The sequence below is a fragment of the Punica granatum genome, chromosome 4, assembly GCF_007655135.1.
Source record: "Punica granatum isolate Tunisia-2019 chromosome 4, ASM765513v2, whole genome shotgun sequence".
In the NCBI taxonomy this organism is placed as follows: domain Eukaryota; kingdom Viridiplantae; phylum Streptophyta; class Magnoliopsida; order Myrtales; family Lythraceae; genus Punica; species Punica granatum.
In genome coordinates, this window is record NC_045130.1 from 5,186,085 (window position 1) to 5,205,971 (window position 19,887).

General features: G+C 43.3%; 4 protein-coding genes across 6 annotated transcripts; 2 read left to right on the top strand and 2 right to left on the bottom strand.

The window, feature by feature from the left end:
• Positions 1-263: 263 nt before the first annotated feature.
• On the bottom strand, positions 264-3,609 carry LOC116202346 (endoglucanase 12). Its single transcript, XM_031533869.1, has 5 exons — positions 2,971-3,609; positions 2,002-2,306; positions 1,315-1,912; positions 1,052-1,224; positions 264-822 (listed from the first exon to the last, which is right to left on the bottom strand). Exons 1-5 carry the CDS (start codon positions 3,368-3,370, stop codon positions 421-423), a joined length of 1,878 nt encoding a protein of 625 aa, XP_031389729.1. The 5' UTR covers positions 3,371-3,609; the 3' UTR covers positions 264-420.
• A 1,794-nt stretch (positions 3,610-5,403) lies between these two features.
• On the top strand, positions 5,404-7,678 carry LOC116205255 (flavonol synthase/flavanone 3-hydroxylase-like). Its single transcript, XM_031537792.1, has 4 exons — positions 5,404-5,478; positions 6,403-6,877; positions 6,975-7,302; positions 7,391-7,678. The coding sequence occupies exons 2-4, from the start codon at positions 6,408-6,410 to the stop codon at positions 7,601-7,603; spliced, it is 1,011 nt and encodes a 336-aa protein (XP_031393652.1). The 5' UTR covers positions 5,404-5,478; positions 6,403-6,407; the 3' UTR covers positions 7,604-7,678.
• LOC116205254 (pentatricopeptide repeat-containing protein At5g66520-like) lies at positions 6,038-10,593 on the bottom strand. Of its 3 annotated transcripts, XM_031537791.1 has the most exons (6): positions 10,098-10,593; positions 8,491-10,020; positions 8,045-8,149; positions 7,742-7,830; positions 7,003-7,336; positions 6,038-6,867 (listed from the first exon to the last, which is right to left on the bottom strand). In XM_031537791.1, exon 2 carries the CDS (start codon positions 9,967-9,969, stop codon positions 8,593-8,595), a length of 1,377 nt encoding a protein of 458 aa, XP_031393651.1. In that variant the 5' UTR covers positions 9,970-10,020; positions 10,098-10,593; the 3' UTR covers positions 6,038-6,867; positions 7,003-7,336; positions 7,742-7,830; positions 8,045-8,149; positions 8,491-8,592. The 3 variants fall into 3 exon arrangements, with proteins under 3 accessions (XP_031393651.1, XP_031393648.1, XP_031393650.1); XM_031537788.1 differs by having other exon boundaries at positions 8,491-10,580; XM_031537790.1 differs by lacking the exons at positions 6,038-6,867; positions 7,003-7,336 and having other exon boundaries at positions 7,741-7,819; positions 8,491-10,580.
• Positions 10,594-11,028: 435 nt separating this feature from the next.
• Positions 11,029-14,617, top strand: LOC116203172 (probable LRR receptor-like serine/threonine-protein kinase At3g47570). The gene is made up of 2 exons (XM_031534835.1): positions 11,029-13,794; positions 13,926-14,617. Exons 1-2 carry the CDS (start codon positions 11,097-11,099, stop codon positions 14,348-14,350), a joined length of 3,123 nt encoding a protein of 1,040 aa, XP_031390695.1. The 5' UTR covers positions 11,029-11,096; the 3' UTR covers positions 14,351-14,617.
• Positions 14,618-19,887: the final 5,270 nt, after the last annotated feature.

Here is a 19,887-nt window from a genome sequence, read left to right on the forward strand (position 1 = left end):
AACTATATACTAGACTTTTGGTATGCTTTCTGATTTCCGTAATGAAATTCTTGTACCTTATAGTATACTTCGCTCAGTTACATTTTTATCTCACCTCTTTTACATGAGTAGTCTCACCAAGGACTATACATGCAAGTTGGGATTCGACCGGGAATGCATTACTGATTTTTCTCTTGTCTCGGATACGAAGTATTATGCATTTCGAGATTGTAACGTTTTCCCATGGCAGATGAATATAACGGGGACCAAACATGCTCTTAGAATTGCGCGTAGTGAAGGCAAGGGGTGTAGTGTATTGACATAGGAAGAAGCAATGCAGGTGCAATAATGTATATGTTACAAAATGATCAAAGTCTCAAAAGACAAAGAACAACGGATGCAGTTTCGACGCCCTTAATAAGGAAAAAAATGAAAGAATTCTCAAGGTCTCCACGGCGGGGGAGGTGGAGGGCTACCGGGATAGAGCGGGGGAACTGCTGAGAATATCGTGTTCCGATCGACCCCGGTCCCACCACTGGTTGTGAGTGACACGAGTGCAGCGACCAGCCCTGCATTCCCAGCCAATGTGGGCTCCGTGTAGCTGTAGTTCCCTCGCACGTCTCGGAACTTGTCGAACCGGTCAGGACCACCGACCATTGCACCGGTGATGTTGTGCGGATTAGGATTCCGTGTGTCCCGCCACTTCCATCCCCCTGTGCAGGAGTAATGCTTTTTGTCACTGGGTATCGATGCTGCTCGGTGATGCACATGTCTTGGGAATTTGTTTCCGTAGCCCACTACATAGCTCATTTTCATCGGGTTATCGCCTAGTATGTAGTTTATCTGCAAATTCAACAAACAAAACCAACAAGACTGCAGATTGTTAATATATGAAAATAAGACTCGAAAAACTGCATTGCAAGTAAGGATAGCACTGATGCAGGATCGATGCCTTGGAATGGTTTAGAAGGCATTCATCTGCCGTTAAAAGCCCGGAACATCCTGACACAACTTCGCCATTAATTGCATAAACTGCTGAAAAGCAACGAATCAAGTGTCGTGAAATCAAGACCTGAGAAGTGGCAAAACTCCGTAGATCTTTGGTAGAGACGAAAGTTGGACCGCAATTCCATCCTGGAACACCGGTGGCGTTCAGATAGTCGACAAAGAGAGATGCCAAGAATGCAGCATTCGCCATATACTGCAGTGGCTGTGGTTGTCCATGGTTCAGTTGGATCATTCCCCCTATACGTAATCCAATAGACCACAATGATGTACTTTGGAGGAAAAGAAGATGAAACAGACGCACATGTACGCGAACACGTTTGTACTTACCTTTAGTCCAATTGAAGACGCCGAACCGGTGAAGATACGAGCACATGGTCAGGCCAGTCACATTGTGGTACATCCTCAGCATGTCTTCGTACGGGTACCCAGGGTTCAACATTATCCTCATCCTCGTCAAGAGCAGCATAGCTGCCGGTAACTTGTTGTCCCAACTGAGGACGCTCTGGTCTGGGAACATGTAGAAGGCCTTGGAGTTCTTGGAGAGGCCTGGGTTGGTGGCGAGCGAGATGTAGGTGTTGTTCCCGGTGGCATAGTAGAGCCATGCAGCCCCCCACATGAACTCATCGAAGTAGCCCGATGAGTTGTAGTAGGGCTCGATGTAAGGGTTCCCCCGGCAGTAGGGAGTCCGTTTGCCAAAGTCCCTGGCAAAGGCGAACACTGTCTGGGCACCCTGGACTAGCTTCTTCGAGTAGGTGGGGTTGTCCCGGAACACAATTGATGCAGCGGCTAAGGCTGCTGCCATCTCTCCGGCTAGGTCTGGCCCCGAGGTTGCCTCCTGCACCAGCCTCGGGTAGTCCATGTCCTCTGGCCTCTGCCAGCAGTAGTGATCATCTGGTGTGCTGGAACCATTTTGAGATCCCCCAACCTATCACAAACATGAGATAGCCATTTTAACATGCTAAACTAAATGAATCGATTACCATCTGATCACGACATATCTCGCCATGGAAGTACCTGACTGTAAATCTTATCGATCTTGGTAGCGGAAGAGTTGAAGGTCAGAAGCAAGTAGTCCGTTCCCCACTTGATAAGCTCACGGGCGTGCTTGTACTCGTCGATGGCCTCATACTTGTGATTGTATTCGATCACGCTCCAACTGAGCATGGTCATGGCGAATGACATAGGGAAATGGAACTTGGTATTGTCTCCGGCATCGTAGTAGCCTCCGACCAGGCCTCCCTTGAAGTCCGTATTGTTCCCGTCCATCAACCCCGAGTTCCCTCTCCACGGAATTCCATTGTTCTTGGGCAGCTTACCGGCTGCACATCGTTCCCAAAAATCATCTCAACAATGTACATCCATTTATTTCTACAAATATAATAAAATCGCATTCTTTTCCAAGCGTAGCTTCAGTTAAGCTTCCCCGTCCAAGACATTTAGCAAAGACTAAACCGTGAAAATACGAGAAATTGTGTTTCATACAGTGATCCTCTCAAATACAAGAGATTACAGATTTAATTCTCAGTGAAATTCGTTGGTGTGCTTTATTTTTCGTACTACTACTTCCTCTTAATCTATGAACGTCTCTTGAAATCGGAATTATAGGAGAAAAAAATTTTGACATGGAAAAATTGACAGCATAAGTGGGGACCACGCGGTTGTGATTGTCCTAATTCCATACGACTATTCTTCCTTAGGAAAAGGGAGAAATAGAAGGCATAAATTGACTTAGGACGCGTACGATATGCTAACATTTCCAAGCTCCTATATTATTCAATCAATAACCGATCTCGATAGAATTCTTTTTTTCGGTAGACAGATCGAAATAAGAATTTTAATAGATGGAATCAAATTGGTAACGTCCTTTCAAGCTAATGGATCGAGACGAGAAGCAACGAAAAGACCGCGAACGAGATCGACTGACGAATTGAAATTATGAGCTGCAATCCGGAGAGGAAGAATGAGAGAGATGGGGAGGCGTACACTTTTGGGCATTGAAGAAGAGGAGGGCCTTTTGGAGCGCGACGGTGTAGTTGTCGGGCGGCGGAGGCCGTGACTTGCGGCCAGGGATGGACTTGGCGATGATGATGGGGAGGGCGATGAGGAAGAAGGCTGCCGCCACGGCCCACAGCGTATACTTCAGGGCCTTGCGGCTGCACACCATGCACCCCAAGTCTACGTACTTGCTCTTCTTCTTCTTCTGGTCTTGCGACCCGAGGAGCCAGCTCTGCTGGGTCTCGTCGAGCTCGTGGTGGTGTCCGGGAGGCGGGAGGGCTGCCCTGTCGACCCAGTCCATCTCCCGGCTCCTGTCATAGTCCGTGTTGTGGTTCGAGTTTGCATCATTTATCTCGAATGAGCCACCCCAGTGGTTCCTCGAATGCATCTCTCACTCCCCTCTCCCCCGATCCCGACAATCACTTAATCCCGACGGATCGCCTCTCGGCGCATGAATCCGTTAGGGTCGAATACGGATGCAGGGGAAGACGAAGAGAGCTGACTGAGAGGGATGGATCGTTGAACCTCGTATACAGACCGGAATGGGAAGGGGAAATGGAATGTTATAAAAGCTGAATGGATGCATTTGTTAGTATAAACGCATCAAAGCACACGGTTTCTAGAATGTCAATGCTCACCGTCACCATAGAAAAATGAGGAAATTATACTGTCACTTGCCAAACATAAATTGGCAAATCTTGCTCACCTAATCGCGCGGCCTAAACTGTTAGAATGGACAACTGGATAATAGATATCGATAGCATATATATCGGACCATGACCATAATTCCTAAAGTTTAAGCTTAAAGAACGTTGCACTAATGATACGCACCATAGCACGGCTCAACACCCTCTTTCACGTGGAGGAAGGCTATACTACGAGTAAACAGGACTGCGGACTGAACGGAGGACAGTGATGTCACAACGCGAATCGGGTGCTCATGTTTTCCTAATGCAGGGTTTTAAGGGTGAGGATGTCAAGGATAACTTCAATCACATTGTAACATATACGGTAACCGTAGATATTTCTCATATTAGAATAATTTGTTTTCCTTTCATGTAAAGGCTCATAGCCTATTTATCATTCTGACAAACATCAATACAATTAATGAAGATATTTCTCATACGCGGAAGCATTAGGTGACACCATCTCCCAATGTAGACTGATGAAGATTTCGATGTTTCCGAAGATTATTGACGGGAAGTATTTTTGATATTCAAGATCATGATGATAAATAAAATCAAATTGCTCCGATCGAGAGGAGAAGAGGAATAAGAAAACGACTGTTTAGCTAATAGCAAACATTAACTAATCCGAAATAATGGTGCAGAACATAACATGTTAAAGCCGGCAGGTTCGGCTCATTTTATTCAGCTCAGAAATTAATTTCACCAATTAATTAATTAATAGTCCGACTCGATCTTCCGTAATCAACCTTTTCACATGGTCCCCAGACAAATCTTATTTATTTATTTAACTAAATTATTTCTTTATTACTTAGTCAACCATATTTATAAATTCAATGAATAGACCACTTTGCTAATTTGCGGATGTTTTTCTTTTCTTTTCCCATATGTTATTAAAAGTTCAATTCAACCTCGACTAACTCAGATTAAAGTTATGTCGGTTTTCATGGGATAAAAATCTTTCAGTTATGGATTTCTGATCACAAGACTCGAACGCGATATCTTATTTAAAGGGAAAAAAAAACGTTAAATCACTTGAATCCATTCACATTGACAGTAGAAGCAGCATGTACATTCAAAGGCAGCTAGTCAGTAACGTCGTGCCCCTTTATGCCACTAAACAAATGCCATACTTTAAAGTCGTGCTTTCTTTCTCCATGCCTTTGAACAGATCCAAGTCCGCCAATAACTTATTATTTCATTAATAAATCATTAAATAATTATCGGGCCTAAGATAAAATTCCATGCTCAAATTCGACTCTCCTAACAAACATGATATGATATGACATGACATCTCAAGACATGAAAAAATCATTGAGGCGTAATGCATAAAACGGACCCGGTCGGACTGCCATGTGTTCGAACTAGTTCTTAGCCATATCCAAACCAGGAAAGGTATAGGATCTGTAGTCTCTTTCACATAAGCACGAGATTTGGATCGTAGCAAATGATATATCGTGAAAATGCCCCGGTTTTTGTTTTTGATACCATCGCTTTGTGCTATTACCATGTCAATTTTGAAGCCAAAATTAGAAGGGGGCAGTTGGTGCCGAGCTGGAAGGTAAACAAATTATAAACCCCGGGTTTATGGCTGTTAATTTGGTTCACATTCTTTTGTCCTTCAATTGGTAAACAGTAACCAAGTTTCTAACTTAAAACAGGAAAAAAAACTATTTTTAAAAATGTATAAATTGTTAATCTGCAATTAATTAAAGCGAGTTTTTTTCTGGGAAAATCTTTCCATCCAGAAGTAGCACAAATGACGGGGAAACTCTTTCGGAATTGAACAGCGTTGTCGTCTTCGAGCCAGGTAAATTACACTATCGAATTTTATGTCCCTTAATCGCAAAAAAATTGCGGAGCCTCGATGGTCCGGGGACCAGAACGTCCACGAGGCTCCGAGGGGCTGCGATGGCTTTATGGCGCTGGTGTAGCAACGCATTGTCCCCCATCCAACATTACCGGAATTTCCGTTCCGGTGCATTCAAGAACCGTAAAATTTGCCAGAAAGTTTGGTTATTTTTCTGCATTTGATGATTTTCTCTTTTGGGGGTTCAGTACCATTTGATTTATTTTTTCTTGGAAATGTTTGTTTGATCAAAAGGGAGGAAGAGAAGAAAAGAAGTTGCAAGCAAAAAAATTGCATGGATTCAATTGGTTTCCTGTTGTATCGCTAATAATTAGTGGAGAAAATGATAGGCACCCTTTGCAATGATTATTGAATTTAATTGCTATTCATACTGATCAAATAATCAGTTAAGAGTAGAATAGTAACTTACATATTTATATTTATGACGAGTCCAATATAAATTGAAATTGTCTCAGTTGATTAGTTTTCCTGCATCCTTCACGGTACTTCGGATCGGAAATAATTAACACCTTTCGCGTGCAATATCCATCGGGCAAATTCGTTGTTTGCATCCTATGGCCCGATGAGGTAATTATACAGGATGCGAAGAATTCATGTGCAGCATAGCGGTCATCTGAGGTCGGAGAGTGTTTGTGCCGACTCCGATGTTAGTTATCCTTGGCTGAGCCTTAAACCCCAAAAACTTGACATTTTACAGGGGGGAGCTATATATCCCGACATAACATGGTCATGGACCTAACACAAGACCATTCATACTGAAACTCACCTTGTTAAAACTGGTTAACATTGCTTTGTCAACAGATCGTATCTATTGAACGCGAATTTTTACTTCAGAATTAATTGGTTAACCTTGCCGTTGGACAGTAACCATGCCGATGGAGACGGTCCAAACAATTGCTTCTAGAATGTCTCAATCTGCGGACACCATACCAGAGGAGTACATCAGGAGAGACAAGGAGGAGCCATCGGTGGAGGCTGGTGATGGCCCAGTCCCTAAGATCCCGACAGTGGACCTTGGAGAAGCGGACCAGGAGAAGCTGGTGAAAGCTGTTGCTGGTGCCAGCGGTGAATGGGGGATATTCCAGGTGGTAAACCACGGGATACCCGACAATCTCATAAGCAGGCTGCAGCATGTCGGAAGAGAATTCTTTGAACTCCCACAGGAAGAGAAGGAAGTGTACGCTAAGGCCCCGGACTCTTCGGGCATCGAAGGTTATGGGACCCAGGTCCAGAGTGATCCTCGGGGCAAGAAATCCTGGGCGGACCACCTTTTCCATAAGATTTGGCCACCTTCCTCCAGGAACTACCAGTTCTGGCCTAAGAAGCCGACTTCATACAGGTTGGTCCATGCATAACACAGACTCGTACATAAATGTATACGCACAAATTGCTTGATTTATATAATATACGCATGCATTAACTGATTTATAATGCAGGGAGGTGAATGAAGAATATGCAAGGTACCTGCGACAAGTCGCGGACAAACTCTTCCGGAGCCTGTCGCTGGGGTTGGGCCTAGAAGAGAACGTGTTGAAGGACGGAGCAGGAGGGGAGGAGCTGCAATATGAGCTCAAAATAAATTATTACCCCCCGTGTCCTCGTCCCGACCTGACCTTCGGGGTGCCGGCCCATACGGATCTGTCAGCCCTCACTATCCTCGTGCCCAATGAGGTTCCTGGGCTACAGGTCTTCCAGGACGACCGCTGGATCAATGCCGAATACGTCCCCGGTGCGTTGATCATCCACATTGGCGACCAGATTGAGGTCCTCCTCTCAAGTCCACTCTATTTAATTTTTCCTGTCAAATACAACCACATATAAGTTTGGTATGACGTATTCCGTAAATTGGCAGATCCTAAGCAACGGAAAGTATCGCAGCGTGCTGCATAGAACAACAGTGAACAAGGAGAAGGTGAGGATGTCATGGCCGGTTTTCCTGGAGCCGCCCATGGATTGGGTGGTTGGTCCATTGGCGCAGCTGGTGGATGATGAGAATCCTCCCAAGTTCAAGTCCAAGAAGTTCAAGGATTATATGTACTGCAAGCTCCACAAGCTTCCCCAGTAGCTTCCCTTCCCACATTAATATGTTCGTGCAGTTTCATGGATGTTTTGTTTTACATAGAGAGTGATTTTACTCAGACAGTATGATGCTCAATAGCACATAAATGTTAATTCGTTGGCCAAGTTGGCTTATGCAACTTACACAAATTCGATCTAATTGCAGAATGATGGTTGAAAGAACAACAGCACTACCTATGCCACCATTTGTCAGGATCATTACCTGCATAGTGCCTGGAAATATTAAGAAGATAAATGATAGAAGGAATACAAAGAGAAATGCTTTGGTTGTTTCCGTATACAGAAGGATTACGTAATTTCTCAACTGTATAACTGTTCTAGACTCCTAAAAAGCATATGCGTGCTGTATAAATCTCACGGATTCGAGACCATAAAATGAAATTGCACCAATCATAAAGCTTTAGGATGAAGTTTAATAATGTGTTACCGGTAAAATGTATCTGTTTTTTCATGAATGGAAGCCCACACTGTGCAAGATCACCGAAGCAGTGGTCTTGATAGCCCACACAACTTTAAGCTTCCTTGGTTATTGCTGGATAAATAGGAGATAGTGAGCCAAGGTGTGAATAATGAATAAAATATGAACCCGAGCTTGTGACTGACCTTTATTAATATAGAAAGCTAAAAGCTATAAACAGCAACTAATGCTAGTAATACAAGCACAGAAAAATGAATGAATGCCCAGCAATCATCCGTGAAGTTTCATTATTTAGATATATTCGATGCCTAGATTGGTTGATATAAAATGACCCTTTATATTATCACCTCCTATATGCCAAATACTACTCTCTTTTCATAGAAGTAAACTCTGGATCTAAGAAGTGTCCATCACTTTTTACATAGCATGTGATAATACACAGGACAAGAAGTTACCAATAAGCACAAGAATGGTGCCGATGAATGACGGAATCGAATGACAACAAAGCAAATGGCCATAGCATTCATTCAGCTCCTCACAGAGTAAGCAGAAATCCATCAACCAACACTAACATTGCCTTCTTCATCCTCCTCAAGGTCAACGGCTTTCAAATGTGTATCAATTCTGAATAACAGTGACTCAATCTTGTCCATGAACACATACGACTTATCTCCAACAACAAATTCATAAACTGTGCCATTCACTTCAATTGAACTGCATCCTGGAACCTTCCTCACTCCATTTTCCTCCATTCCCTGCCTCACTTGTGCCACGCAATTCCATTGGCTAGCAGACGCATACATGTTGGAGAGGAGAACATGGACGCCACCATGGTCGAGTCTCCGGTGGGTCAAGCCCTCCACCATCTGTCTTCCCAATTCAATCTCACCGTGAACTCTGCATGCATTAAGCAGTGCACCAAGAACGTATGAGTCGGGCTCCATAGGCATCTCTTCCACAACCTTCTTCGCCTCTTGGAGCAACCCCGCTCTGCCCAAAAGATCCACCAAGCAACCATAGTGTTGAACCTGTGGCTGAATTCTATACTCCTCCCTCATGCTTCTAAAGATACTTACCCCTCGATCAACCAGCCCCATTCGACTGCATGCATTCAGGACGCATATGAAGGTGATCTCATTGGGTACAACTCCTTCCCTCTGCATCTGCTCAAACAATACTATCGCAGCCTCACTCTTCCCGTGATTCGCTAGGGCCGAAATTAAAGAGGTGAATGCAAACACATCCCTCTCTGCCCTGGGCATTCCTTCAAATACATCCCGAGCCATCTCGACACAGCCACACTTGGCATACATGTCAATAAGTGCACTCCCCAACATTCGGTCCAGAGGAATCTGGAGCCTATCCACATAGGCATGAATCCGCATTCCGTGGTCCAAGGAGCCCAGAAGGGCACATGCATTCAATGCACCCACTATCCCGGAATGGTTTGGACGGAGCCCAGAAATCGCCTGCATACTGTTAAAAAGCTCCAGAGCCTCCCTGAACAGTCCAACATGCACGTACCCATTGATCATGGCGCTCCAGGAGACTGGATTCCTCTGCGGCATTTCATCGAACAGCTCGCGGGCAGAATCTACTTGGCCCGACTTAATGTAGCCATTGATGAGGGCAGTCCACGTGATCACATCCCTTTCCTTGCTGGCATCGAAGAGAGTATGCGCGGACTCGAGAGCGTCGCAAATGGCGTATGCATGGATAAGTCCGTTCTGCACGAAATCGTAGGACTCCCAGCCCAACTTGATCGCCTGGCAGTGGAGAGTGCAGGCTGAGCAGAGGTCGGTGAGCTCGGCGCAGGCGGTGAGGAGGAATGAGAAGGTGTAGTTGTTGGGCAGCAGGTGAGCCTCCGACACCATTCTCTTGTACAGGGAGAGGGTCGCTGAGTGTTCGGTCCTGTCGACGAGGGATCTGATCATGGTGTTCCAGATGAAGGTGGCCCGGCAGGGGAAGGGGAGGGCCTCGAAGAGCTGGTCGGCGTAAGAAGGGTCAGCGGCGGCGAAGAAAGTAATGATCTTTCCGGCGGCGTAAGGGTCGGCGAGGGTACCGGAGACTGTAAGATGGGACTGGATCTGCTTCATCTGCCTCGAGGCGGTGCACCGGCCAAGAAGAGAGAGAGCTCTCCTACTCGCTTTCATGAAAGGCTCGTCGTCTCAGTCCCTCCTCCGGTCGACCGGCTGCTGCTGCTCAGGAACGGAGCTCGACACATGCGGCCATGGATGAACATTTGTTAGTTGATCAGCAGAAAACATCATAATGTGCGCGTGCGTGAGCGTGGTGTTTTTTTTTTTTTTTTTAAGTAGCAGGGGCAATGTCGGAAATATTGAATCCATTTCATGAAAATCCACGTTACATACCGGAGACGAGTTTGCATATTATCGGATACTACGACGTTACATTATCACCTTGCAGGTACCACGCGACTTCCCATGCGACACGGTTGACGCTCTTAAGGTATTGGGCAAGTCGGAGACTCTCCATTGTGTGATAGAGATGTAGCAGGTGCCGAATATTCTAACTTGCGATTTGGTTTCATCAGACCAATTGAGTTTCAACTACGCGGATTTAGTTACTCGGTCCTGCAAAAAATGGCATAAGCCGGGAAGTATCTATTTTCCTTGCCGTCACGTCTTGATCCGGGCACTGCATATTATTAGAGAAATGGAATGCAGGGAACCGATGGTGACAGATTCTGATAAGATTTTTCATATGTTTTTCGTTCATTACTGGACATACAGCTTTCCAGATTCAGAAGTTCAGGAAGAAAAGACTTTGATTCCCCCCCCGCCTCCTCCTCCCTTCTAGCAGAGACGACTCCCGCCATTAAATATTAATGCAGAAAAGCTTTTTTCTCCGAAAAGCATATGTGCCATTTGTCTCTGCTTTCATACTGTCTGAATCGGAGAATTTTCGGTTGCCTGTAGAAGACCGCCAAGTTGGTAGGTGCCGTCAAGTCAAGAAGAAAAGAGCATGAAGGCCATGGGGAGAGACTGATAATAGTAAGAGATTTGAACAGATTCCGTAAATCTCCTCATTTCAAACTCGAATGGAGGTTCCTGGTGGGAGTAGCTGTGGTGTATCCTTGTCGATTTATTCTATCACCGCCGTTATGCTGCTCTCATGTGTCCTGTGCAGTGCGCACGGGATTGGTGGGAATGAGACTGATCGACTCGCTCTATTGGAATTCAGGGCCAACATGGTCGACTCACTCGGGGTCATGAGATCGTGGAATAGCAGCATCCATTTTTGCCAGTGGGACGGAATTACTTGTGGTCGAAGACACCAAAGGGTCACGGCCTTGAACTTGTCATCCCAAAACCTTTTGGGGGTAATATCCCCGCATATCGGGAACCTAAGCTTCCTGAGGACGCTCGATCTCCAGAGGAACAGCCTCCTTTCGAGAATTCCTCCAGAAGTTGGCCGTTTGTCAAGACTCCAGCATTTACTGCTTAATAACAACTCGCTCAGAGGAGAAATTCCTCCAAGCCTGTCCAACTGTTCGAGTCTAGTGAGAATCGGACTCGGAGGCAACATGCTCACAGGAGAAGTGCCCGAAAAGCTAGACTCCCTCTCCAACCTCAAGCGACTTTGGCTGCAGTTCAACAATTTAACTGGAGGTATCCCACTTTCCTTTGGAAATTTAACTTCTCTTTTGGATTTCCGGTTAAATAGAAATAACTTCGCTGGAAGGATTCCAGACAAGATAGGAAACCTTCAAAACATGCAAATTCTTTTCCTTGGCCGGAATAATTTCGTCGGGACCATTCCCTCGTCCTTCTTCAACAGTTCTTCTGTCGAAATCCTTGATGTAACGGGAAACCAGCTGGAGGGCGTCTTACCATGGGACTTGGGGTTCACTCTTCCAAATCTTGCTATACTTTGCCTGAGCAGCAACCATTTCACTGGACCCATCCCCCAATCAATATCGAATCTGTCCAATCTGCGTGTCTTCCAAATCCCTATGAATAATTTCATTGGTGATGTTCCGTCTTTCAAAGAGATGTCCAGACTCGTCTCATTCGAAATTGGCTATAACCATCTGGGAGGCAGGCAGGTTGATGACCCGAACTTCCTCTGTTCACTAACAAATTCCACGAGGCTAGAGGGATTGTTTATACAAAACAATAGTTTCAGGGGCATAATACCCAATTGCCTGGGTAATTTACCGGTCACTCTCAATTCACTTGGATTGAGCTCCAATGCTTTGTATGGAAGCTTGCCAGGTAGCATCGGGAATCTGATCAATCTAGAAAGGTTGCTATTGGATGACAACTCCATTTCAGGAATCATTCCTTCTGAAATTGGAAATCTCAGAGACTTGAAACAGCTGAGACTCGACGGAAACAAATTCTCTGGACAGATTCCCCAATCCCTCGGGAATTTATTGATGCTAACTGAACTGTCTATGCGGAATAACAGTCTCCGGGGCTCAATACCTTCATCAATAAGTAACTGCAAGAGCCTAGAGCTATTGGATGTTGCAAGTAACAAACTCAGCGGTACCATACCCCCAGTTATTATGAGTCTCCCAGCTCTGACGATCTATGCTGACTTCTCTCAAAATAACTTTGGTGGTACTATTCCGACAGAAGTGGGAAATCTGAAGAATCTTGGGTCATTGCAACTCTCCAGCAATAATTTTTCCGGGGAAATCCCAAGTAGTCTTGGCAGTTGCGTAATGTTGGAGTATCTATACCTGCAAGACAACATGTTGGAAGGTTCCATTCCTTCCTATTTGAATTCCTTGAAGGGTATTCGGCTGTTTAACTTTTCTAACAACAGGTTATCGGGCCAAATCCCGAAGTTCTTGGAGAACCTACCTTTGGAGAGTTTGGACCTGTCATTCAATGAGTTCGAGGGTGCTCTACCAGAAGGAGGAATCTTTAAGAATGCCAGCGCGGTCTCAGTCGGTGGAAATGAGAAGCTCTGTGGGGGTCTGCCAGAATTCAAACTTCCAAAGTGCAATATCAGAGAGACCAAGAAGACAGGAATAACTGATAAAGTTCGAATTATTGTGTCCTCAGTGTCAGGGCTCCTGGGAATAGCTCTGGCGGTGTTGTTGCTATATGTTTTCTGGTTTAGAAAGGAGAGGAAGGCGGTTGATTCGAACTGCACTGACAACGATCTTTGGAAGGTTTCTTACCAGGGCCTATTGAAAGCAACGGATGGTTTCTCCTCTGCTAATTTGATCGGTGAAGGTAGTTTTGGATCTGTATTCAGAGGGGTTCTCGATAAGAGCCAGACCACTGTAGCCATCAAGGTTCTTAACCTCACCCGTCATGGAGCATCTAAGAGCTTTATGGCAGAGTGCGAGGCACTGAGGAACACCAGGCATCGGAATCTTGTCAAGGTACTCACTGCATGTTCTGGCACAGATTACCAAGGGAATGATTTCAAGGCTCTTGTGTATCAGTTCATGGTCAATGGAAGCTTAGATGAATGGTTGCATCCGGTGGCAACCACCAGCGAGGCGATGGAAGGGTCACCGCGACATTTAGGTATTCTCCAGAGACTGAATATTGCGGTTGATGTTGGTTGCGCTTTAGATTATCTCCATCATGGTGGGGAGATTCCAATAGTCCACTGTGATCTAAAGCCAAGCAATGTTCTCCTCGATGATGAGATGGTTGCACATGTAGGTGACTTCGGGTTGGTCAGGTTCCTGCCAGAAGTCACCGCCGAGTTAATTGCTGCACAATCAAGCTCGATGGGGGTCAAAGGTTCTTTAGGCTACATTGCTCCAGGTACTACATTGACGACCATGTTCTTCTAATTTGGACTATTTCTTTCTTATCATTAATTAGGTACTTTGAGAAACAGTTCCGGTTAATGACTAGAATCCCCAGCATAGGTCATCAAAAGTTTGCTTTTGCAGAATATGGAGCAGGAGGACAGATCTCAACGTATGGAGATGTGTACAGCTACGGAATCCTCATATTGGAGATGTTTACAGGAAAGAGGCCCACCAATGAGATGTTCAGAGATGGGCTGAGCCTGCGTTACTTTGTGATGGCATCTTTGCCAGAACAAGTTTTGCAAGTTGTCGATCCTGTTCTGCTTCCAGAGTGCACAGAGCCGGAACAAAGCCACAACAGCTTGAGAACTGGAAAGAGGAGCGGCAACAGGCTCCTCAAGATTAGGGAATGTTTGGTTTCACTCATGGAGATGGGAGTTGCCTGCTCTTCTGAATCACCTAGAGACAGGATGACCATCACTGATGTTGCTGCTGCTCTCCAGGTGATCAGGAAGAAGCTTGTTGGGGTTGATGCTAATAGGTCAAAGGAGAAAGAACAAGAATAAAAGACTGTGTCAGGCAATGTGGGTATGTTTATTTCAGAGAGTTACATGTTCAGAATTGTTTGGTCCATATGCAACTGAGCATTCATAATTCGTGCGAACAGTCCAAACATACTGCAGTCTCTCTCACGTTTCGATTTACTGTTAGTGCTGCAGCTGATGAAAAACACTTCTGAAAGCTTAGAGATGCAAGTTTTCCTTGGCAGGATTCTACTTTTATCCATATGTCCATGAAAGACTAGAGCTCATTAATTCCAATCAGTCATAGTATTTGTGTGTCACGACCCGAAATTTCAGCAGCATTTGTCCTAATATTCTAAATAAACCAAAACCTTGTGAAATATAAATTATATTATCCATAAAATACAGAAAGCAACTATTAGTTCAATCTGCTCTATCAAGTAATCACTATAACACATCTCAAGAGCAAAATATAATCTCCAAAATATTCAATCACTAATCCTTCTTAGTAATACAAATGAAACTAAACAAAATATTTCGGGTCGCAACATGTTTACAAAAAATCTATGCAAACCTCTTATTACCTATAAAATAAAGAGGTCTAGCTAGATAATCCTTCAAGCCGATCCTGAATGTCAAAAATGTTTCTTCCGCTCAACTAGAAGCTTATATGGAAAAATATATGCATGATGTGAACTGTATCACAATGAGTACAATATTTCAAGGTAAAATAACATATTAAACAATTATTTGCTTTGAAACAACCAATATATATCTCAGCACAACAGAGTTCTACCAATAATTCCTTCATATCATCAATATATATATATATACATAAATAATTTTATAATAATTATTATATCCAATATACATAACCAAAGTCTAGGTTCACTGACAAATACACAGAACTCTTCAAACCATTTCTCTAATATCCAATATCAAATAAACATCAAATATTTATTAATTTAGCATTCCGTAGCAAACCACTACACAATCACCTGACAAATCAAGTTCTAGCATCCCATACGCATTCAAGTATAAGAAAATATTTAGACAAGTTCAACAATCATCACATCCATCTAAATCACTGAGAACAACACAATGCATAATACCAGTCAAACAATATAGCCAATGGTCGTATTTTCTTATGACAAGTTAGAACGGTATCGTGACCCTGCGCATCTCATCAATTATCCTCAACCCGTCATATCAATTCTTATAAGCGGGGGTTGCCTATTATCCTCTGGTAGTAGGAGTCTAGACGTCCAATTTATATCATCAGCAGTCTAAGCATTTTTTTTTGTATCCCATCGGATTATCGGTCTAGCCATCCTTTTCGTATCCTGCCGAGTCAGTGGTCTAGGCATCCATTTTGCATCTCGTCGGTGCAGCAGTCTAGACGTCCATTTTGTATCTCGTTGGATCAGTGGTCTAGCAAACCCATATTTCTATTTTGGCGGGTTTAGCAGTCCCATGGCTATAAGCAACAAGCAAGTTTAGCCCAGAATAGTAACATTACATAGTTCATACAAAACATTACATAAAGAGCAGTCTCTCCCAAATCCTTTCACACCATATATCAAGACCAATTCCTAAATCTCTAGTTATCACATTAACCATCTCAAATATTATTTATAATATTATTTTACAATGGAAGAGAGTACTCACCTAACACTAAAAACGATTCACCAAACTTGACCTTCAGGATGCACAATCGATGTCTCCTATCAATCATGAGCATAGCTTGAAAAACAAGTTATGCCTAAAACTCATTTTCTCCACTAATTCTCATACTAAATCATACCGCAATGGCCTTGGAGGATCAACGAAGTTAAGATATAAACACAACAATAGCACTAGCCACCAAACACTCCATATAAGGCAGCAACAAAATTCTTATTATTGGATTCTTATTCTAGGTAATTGATCAAGTTTACTGATCCATCGTAGTGTGTATGTGTGTGTGTATATATATATATATATATTGATGTAACAATTCAAACTTACTAAATCAGCCCACATATCCTAAATATCCGAGGAAAATAATCTCATCATACTTAAAAATAAATATCAAAACCAGACTAGCTCAGATGACGGCACTTCGATCAACGAAAATAATTAATTCTAGGTCTCCTACTTGACATATTTCTGTTTTTTTTTTAATCACTAACGAGACAAGTTCCTATAAACTTTCATACGTGAATATTAATAAGATTATAAGCACAAGAATAGTGTAAGTAATCACATTCCTTTACCAATAATCCGTTCATAATAACAATAAGGTACCGAACAGTGACCTTTTGGTATCAACAAGAAATCAATCGCCAGTTCACTCTAATAGCTTAACTATTTAATTCTCCTAAGTATTTCTAATGAAATTACCTAAACTTATGGAAAGCAAGACCAACAATATCTAGCACCCAACCAATCAATAACTTAACTGAATTCAAGCTCAACTCCTGTCTTAAGAGCGACCAACGATAAAGGATTCGAAAACAAGCAGAAGCTGAAGTTTCTCAAGTCCAAATTTAACAAATTTCCCACCGAAAAGGATAAGAAAACAATTCACCCACCATAATCAATCCAACCTGAAACCAAAGCACTATCCTTCATCTTCTTGTTCCCCTTAAGCTCAGCCATTAAACTTTCCACTCTATTACAGGAGCTGCCATCCCTAACTCTCTGGCTTGCTCGCTCTCTCCCCCCTCTCCCTCTCTCTGCGCCTCCGTTCTTCCGTTCGAACCGAAAAGCCCCAACAAGCTAAACTCAATAAAAAAATAAAAATAAAGAGGCGGTGGAGAATATAGAAGAGAGAAAAGAGTGAATTTGGTGTGGCAAGTTCCACCATTAAGAAGACGAACGCCCTAATCAAGTTATTATTTTGTTTCCATTTCTTTTTATTATTATTTTTCCTTTTCCAGTTGTTCTAAAGCACTTGCAAAAAAATAAATCTACATATAATATACATTCTATATTAAGTATATATGTATGAAAATGCCATCTATTTATATATTTACATTCATTATGTAAATTATACACTATATGCAGGTGCGTGGGTGAAACATACCGAGTTTCACATTGTGTCTGATCATCCTCGCGGATCTTGTCAAGGTATTGCCTCACCAACTTCTCGGATTTTCCAAACAGGGCATTCTCGGGTCTTGAACCAAGCGGGTGGAAAGCTTGGGCCTTGAAACTATCTTCCCAGGATTTTATCGATCTATGGTCCAAAGACTTGGCTCGGGGTTCTATTATGAGATTAGAGGCTCCCAAACCAGTAGCCCACTCGAATTGGTACTCTATCTTTCTAAGTTGTGCCTAATTAATCCAGGTTGTTTTCACATTTTTGCTTAATTCGTGTATACGATGTCACTCTTCCCATTTCTCTCTCGGGCAATCACATATCAATCAATAGCACACATCTGCAAGACCAATTAGAAAATCACCCGATTACATCATTTTGGCCAATTCCCCCCTGAAACCCTTTTATTAATCAAATCCCCAAGTTGACTGGTTAAACAAGGTCTAGCTGAGTATTATTAAACAACAAAGTCTCATTCGCATCAACGCTGGATATACAGGGACTGATTCAGAAAAAGTTAAAAATATGGGTACTGATTTGGTAATGAGCCAAACCGTTCAGGGACTTGACTGAGAAAGTCTTGACCAGTTTTGAAAACCTTGAAAAATATCCAGGGACTGATCTGAAACAATCCAGAGAGTGAGAGATGATTCTGGAAATTCGGTTAAAACTCCAGGGACTAATCTGGAACAGTCTGAAAAGTTCAGTTACTGATGAAAAACACAAAAACTAGTCCAAGGAACAAACTGAAACATTTTAGCAAATCTGAGACTGACCTAAAAATCTGTAAAGAAGCTTCCAGGACTGATCTGAAAATACTGAAAAACCTTAAATGATCCCAACTCATCGTCACGGTCCCCCCAACCCCACCATCTTTTTTCCTCGAAGTCGGGTTTTGTTAATCCCATCTTAGTGATCAACCCATATTTTCCACATATGACTCCACAAACCTCCCAAGCACGCACCATTTGGCAATCGCATGGAATCACGAACTCACGTACTCACCGAATCGAGTCCCAATTCAAGGTGGTCCAAACGTCACTCCTCCAAGTAATAACATCAACAATTCGTCCTCGGCTTCATCGTGGGATCAAAACCAGCATGTAGCATTCAAACACCTACAAGAACCTCCCAAGGAGGCGTATTTACCGATTCTAACCACCAAGAACCCGTTTTCCATTTTCTTACGTTTTCTTTACATTTCAACCCAAGTGATTTAACACAAAGTCCGGTTGTAAGGTTCCTTCCCTCACCGTCCTGAGCTAGGAAAGCATACATGCGGTCCAAAGTTCGTGCAAGTGGCAAGTGGCTCAGGCAAAGTGCGTTGGCTGGGTCCTCCAAAGGGTCACCTCTGAGTCAAACCAACGGCGGCCACCAAAGGTCCTTCTTTTCCAGGAATGCCTCCTTCAAGACCCCTTCTTCACGTGCCTAGCTTGGAAGAAAGCCTTTTGAGTCGGGAAATATTGAGGCCAAGGCGAGGGGTAAGGGAAGGAAGATGGATACGGTGGGGTTAGGTAGTGTGTGCTGTGTGGTGCGCTTGAACCTTCAACACATGAAATGCCAAGAGCCACGGGGAGGGATGCGAGAGTGTGTCCAAGAGTGGTCTTCAAAACACCCCGAATCAAGAGACATTAAAGGAATTGGTCTGGGCCAAAATTAGGTGTCTACACTCTTGGATTCACATGTTCGTTTTCTATTAAAAAAAAAAAGAGTCAATAGGCTGCACTGAGATCGCTGATAACTGCCGAACGGGTTCTGCGTGTGCTGTCGATCATTTCAAACATTTCCAGCTGCAAGAGGCTACTCATATAGGATCTCTTTAGTTTGAAAATTATCATAACTATCCGGTGTCTGCAAATTTAGTTTGATTCCCCAAAAAATTCAGATGGTCAGAATATTGAGCTTACAGCTGAGCTAGGATGTGGGCTAACCTGCAAAACTCGGAAAGCTTTATGATTCTGTGCAGAGAATGCAATTCTTTCCTCATCAGAATCAGAGCAGATGATACGCATTGTTTAATAACTGTTCCTTTTATTTTTATTTTTATGGGTGAACATTTAATAGCTGTTCTTTAAGTTAGGCCTGTGCTGCAGAAACATGTACAGTACAGAGGAATATAACCGAGACCAACTTGAGGTAAAACATAGAAGCTGCATGTTAATCGGGTGAATTACGTTGTGTATTTCTCGTACACCAACTAATTGGAGTGGGAACTCAGTAAAGGAAGTGGAGAGGGACTCTAGATTGAAAATGACTGCCTAATAGATATTACCATAAGAAACAAGGGCAGGAAACTTCTGTCCATCCTTAATTAATATTAAACAAAAGACCATAACGTCAATATCTCCAGCATTCATCTGAACTCCAAGTCTTGATCTTGTTTCGTTCAAAGTCTCTCGGGGTAGCATTACATTCAAGGTGCCGGCCGAATCTCTGACTTGATATCACGTCACATGCATATATGTCCAGGGAGAACAATGTTGTTGTGGCTGTGACA

Bases quoted from the DNA above. Each gene is read 5' to 3' on its own strand.
- LOC116205255 (XM_031537792.1), top strand. From the start codon at position 6,408: ATGCCGATGGAGACGGTCCAAACAATTGCTTCTAGAATGTCTCAATCT. The intron at 6,878-6,974 runs GTTGGTCCATGC...TTTATAATGCAG, and splicing joins AAGAAGCCGACTTCATACAG to GGAGGTGAATGAAGAATATG. The intron at 7,303-7,390 runs GTCCTCCTCTCA...GTAAATTGGCAG, and splicing joins ACATTGGCGACCAGATTGAG to ATCCTAAGCAACGGAAAGTA.
- LOC116202346 (XM_031533869.1), bottom strand. From the start codon at position 3,370: ATGCATTCGAGGAACCACTGGGGTGGCTCATTCGAGATAAATGATGCA. The intron at 1,913-2,001 runs GTACTTCCATGG...TGTTTGTGATAG, and splicing joins TCGATAAGATTTACAGTCAG to GTTGGGGGATCTCAAAATGG. The intron at 823-1,051 runs GTCTTGATTTCA...TTGAATTTGCAG, and splicing joins GGAGTTTTGCCACTTCTCAG to ATAAACTACATACTAGGCGA.
- LOC116203172 (XM_031534835.1), top strand. From the start codon at position 11,097: ATGGAGGTTCCTGGTGGGAGTAGCTGTGGTGTATCCTTGTCGATTTAT. The intron at 13,795-13,925 runs GTACTACATTGA...TTGCTTTTGCAG, and splicing joins TTTAGGCTACATTGCTCCAG to AATATGGAGCAGGAGGACAG.
- LOC116205254 (XM_031537788.1), bottom strand. From the start codon at position 10,188: ATGAAAGCGAGTAGGAGAGCTCTCTCTCTTCTTGGCCGGTGCACCGCC.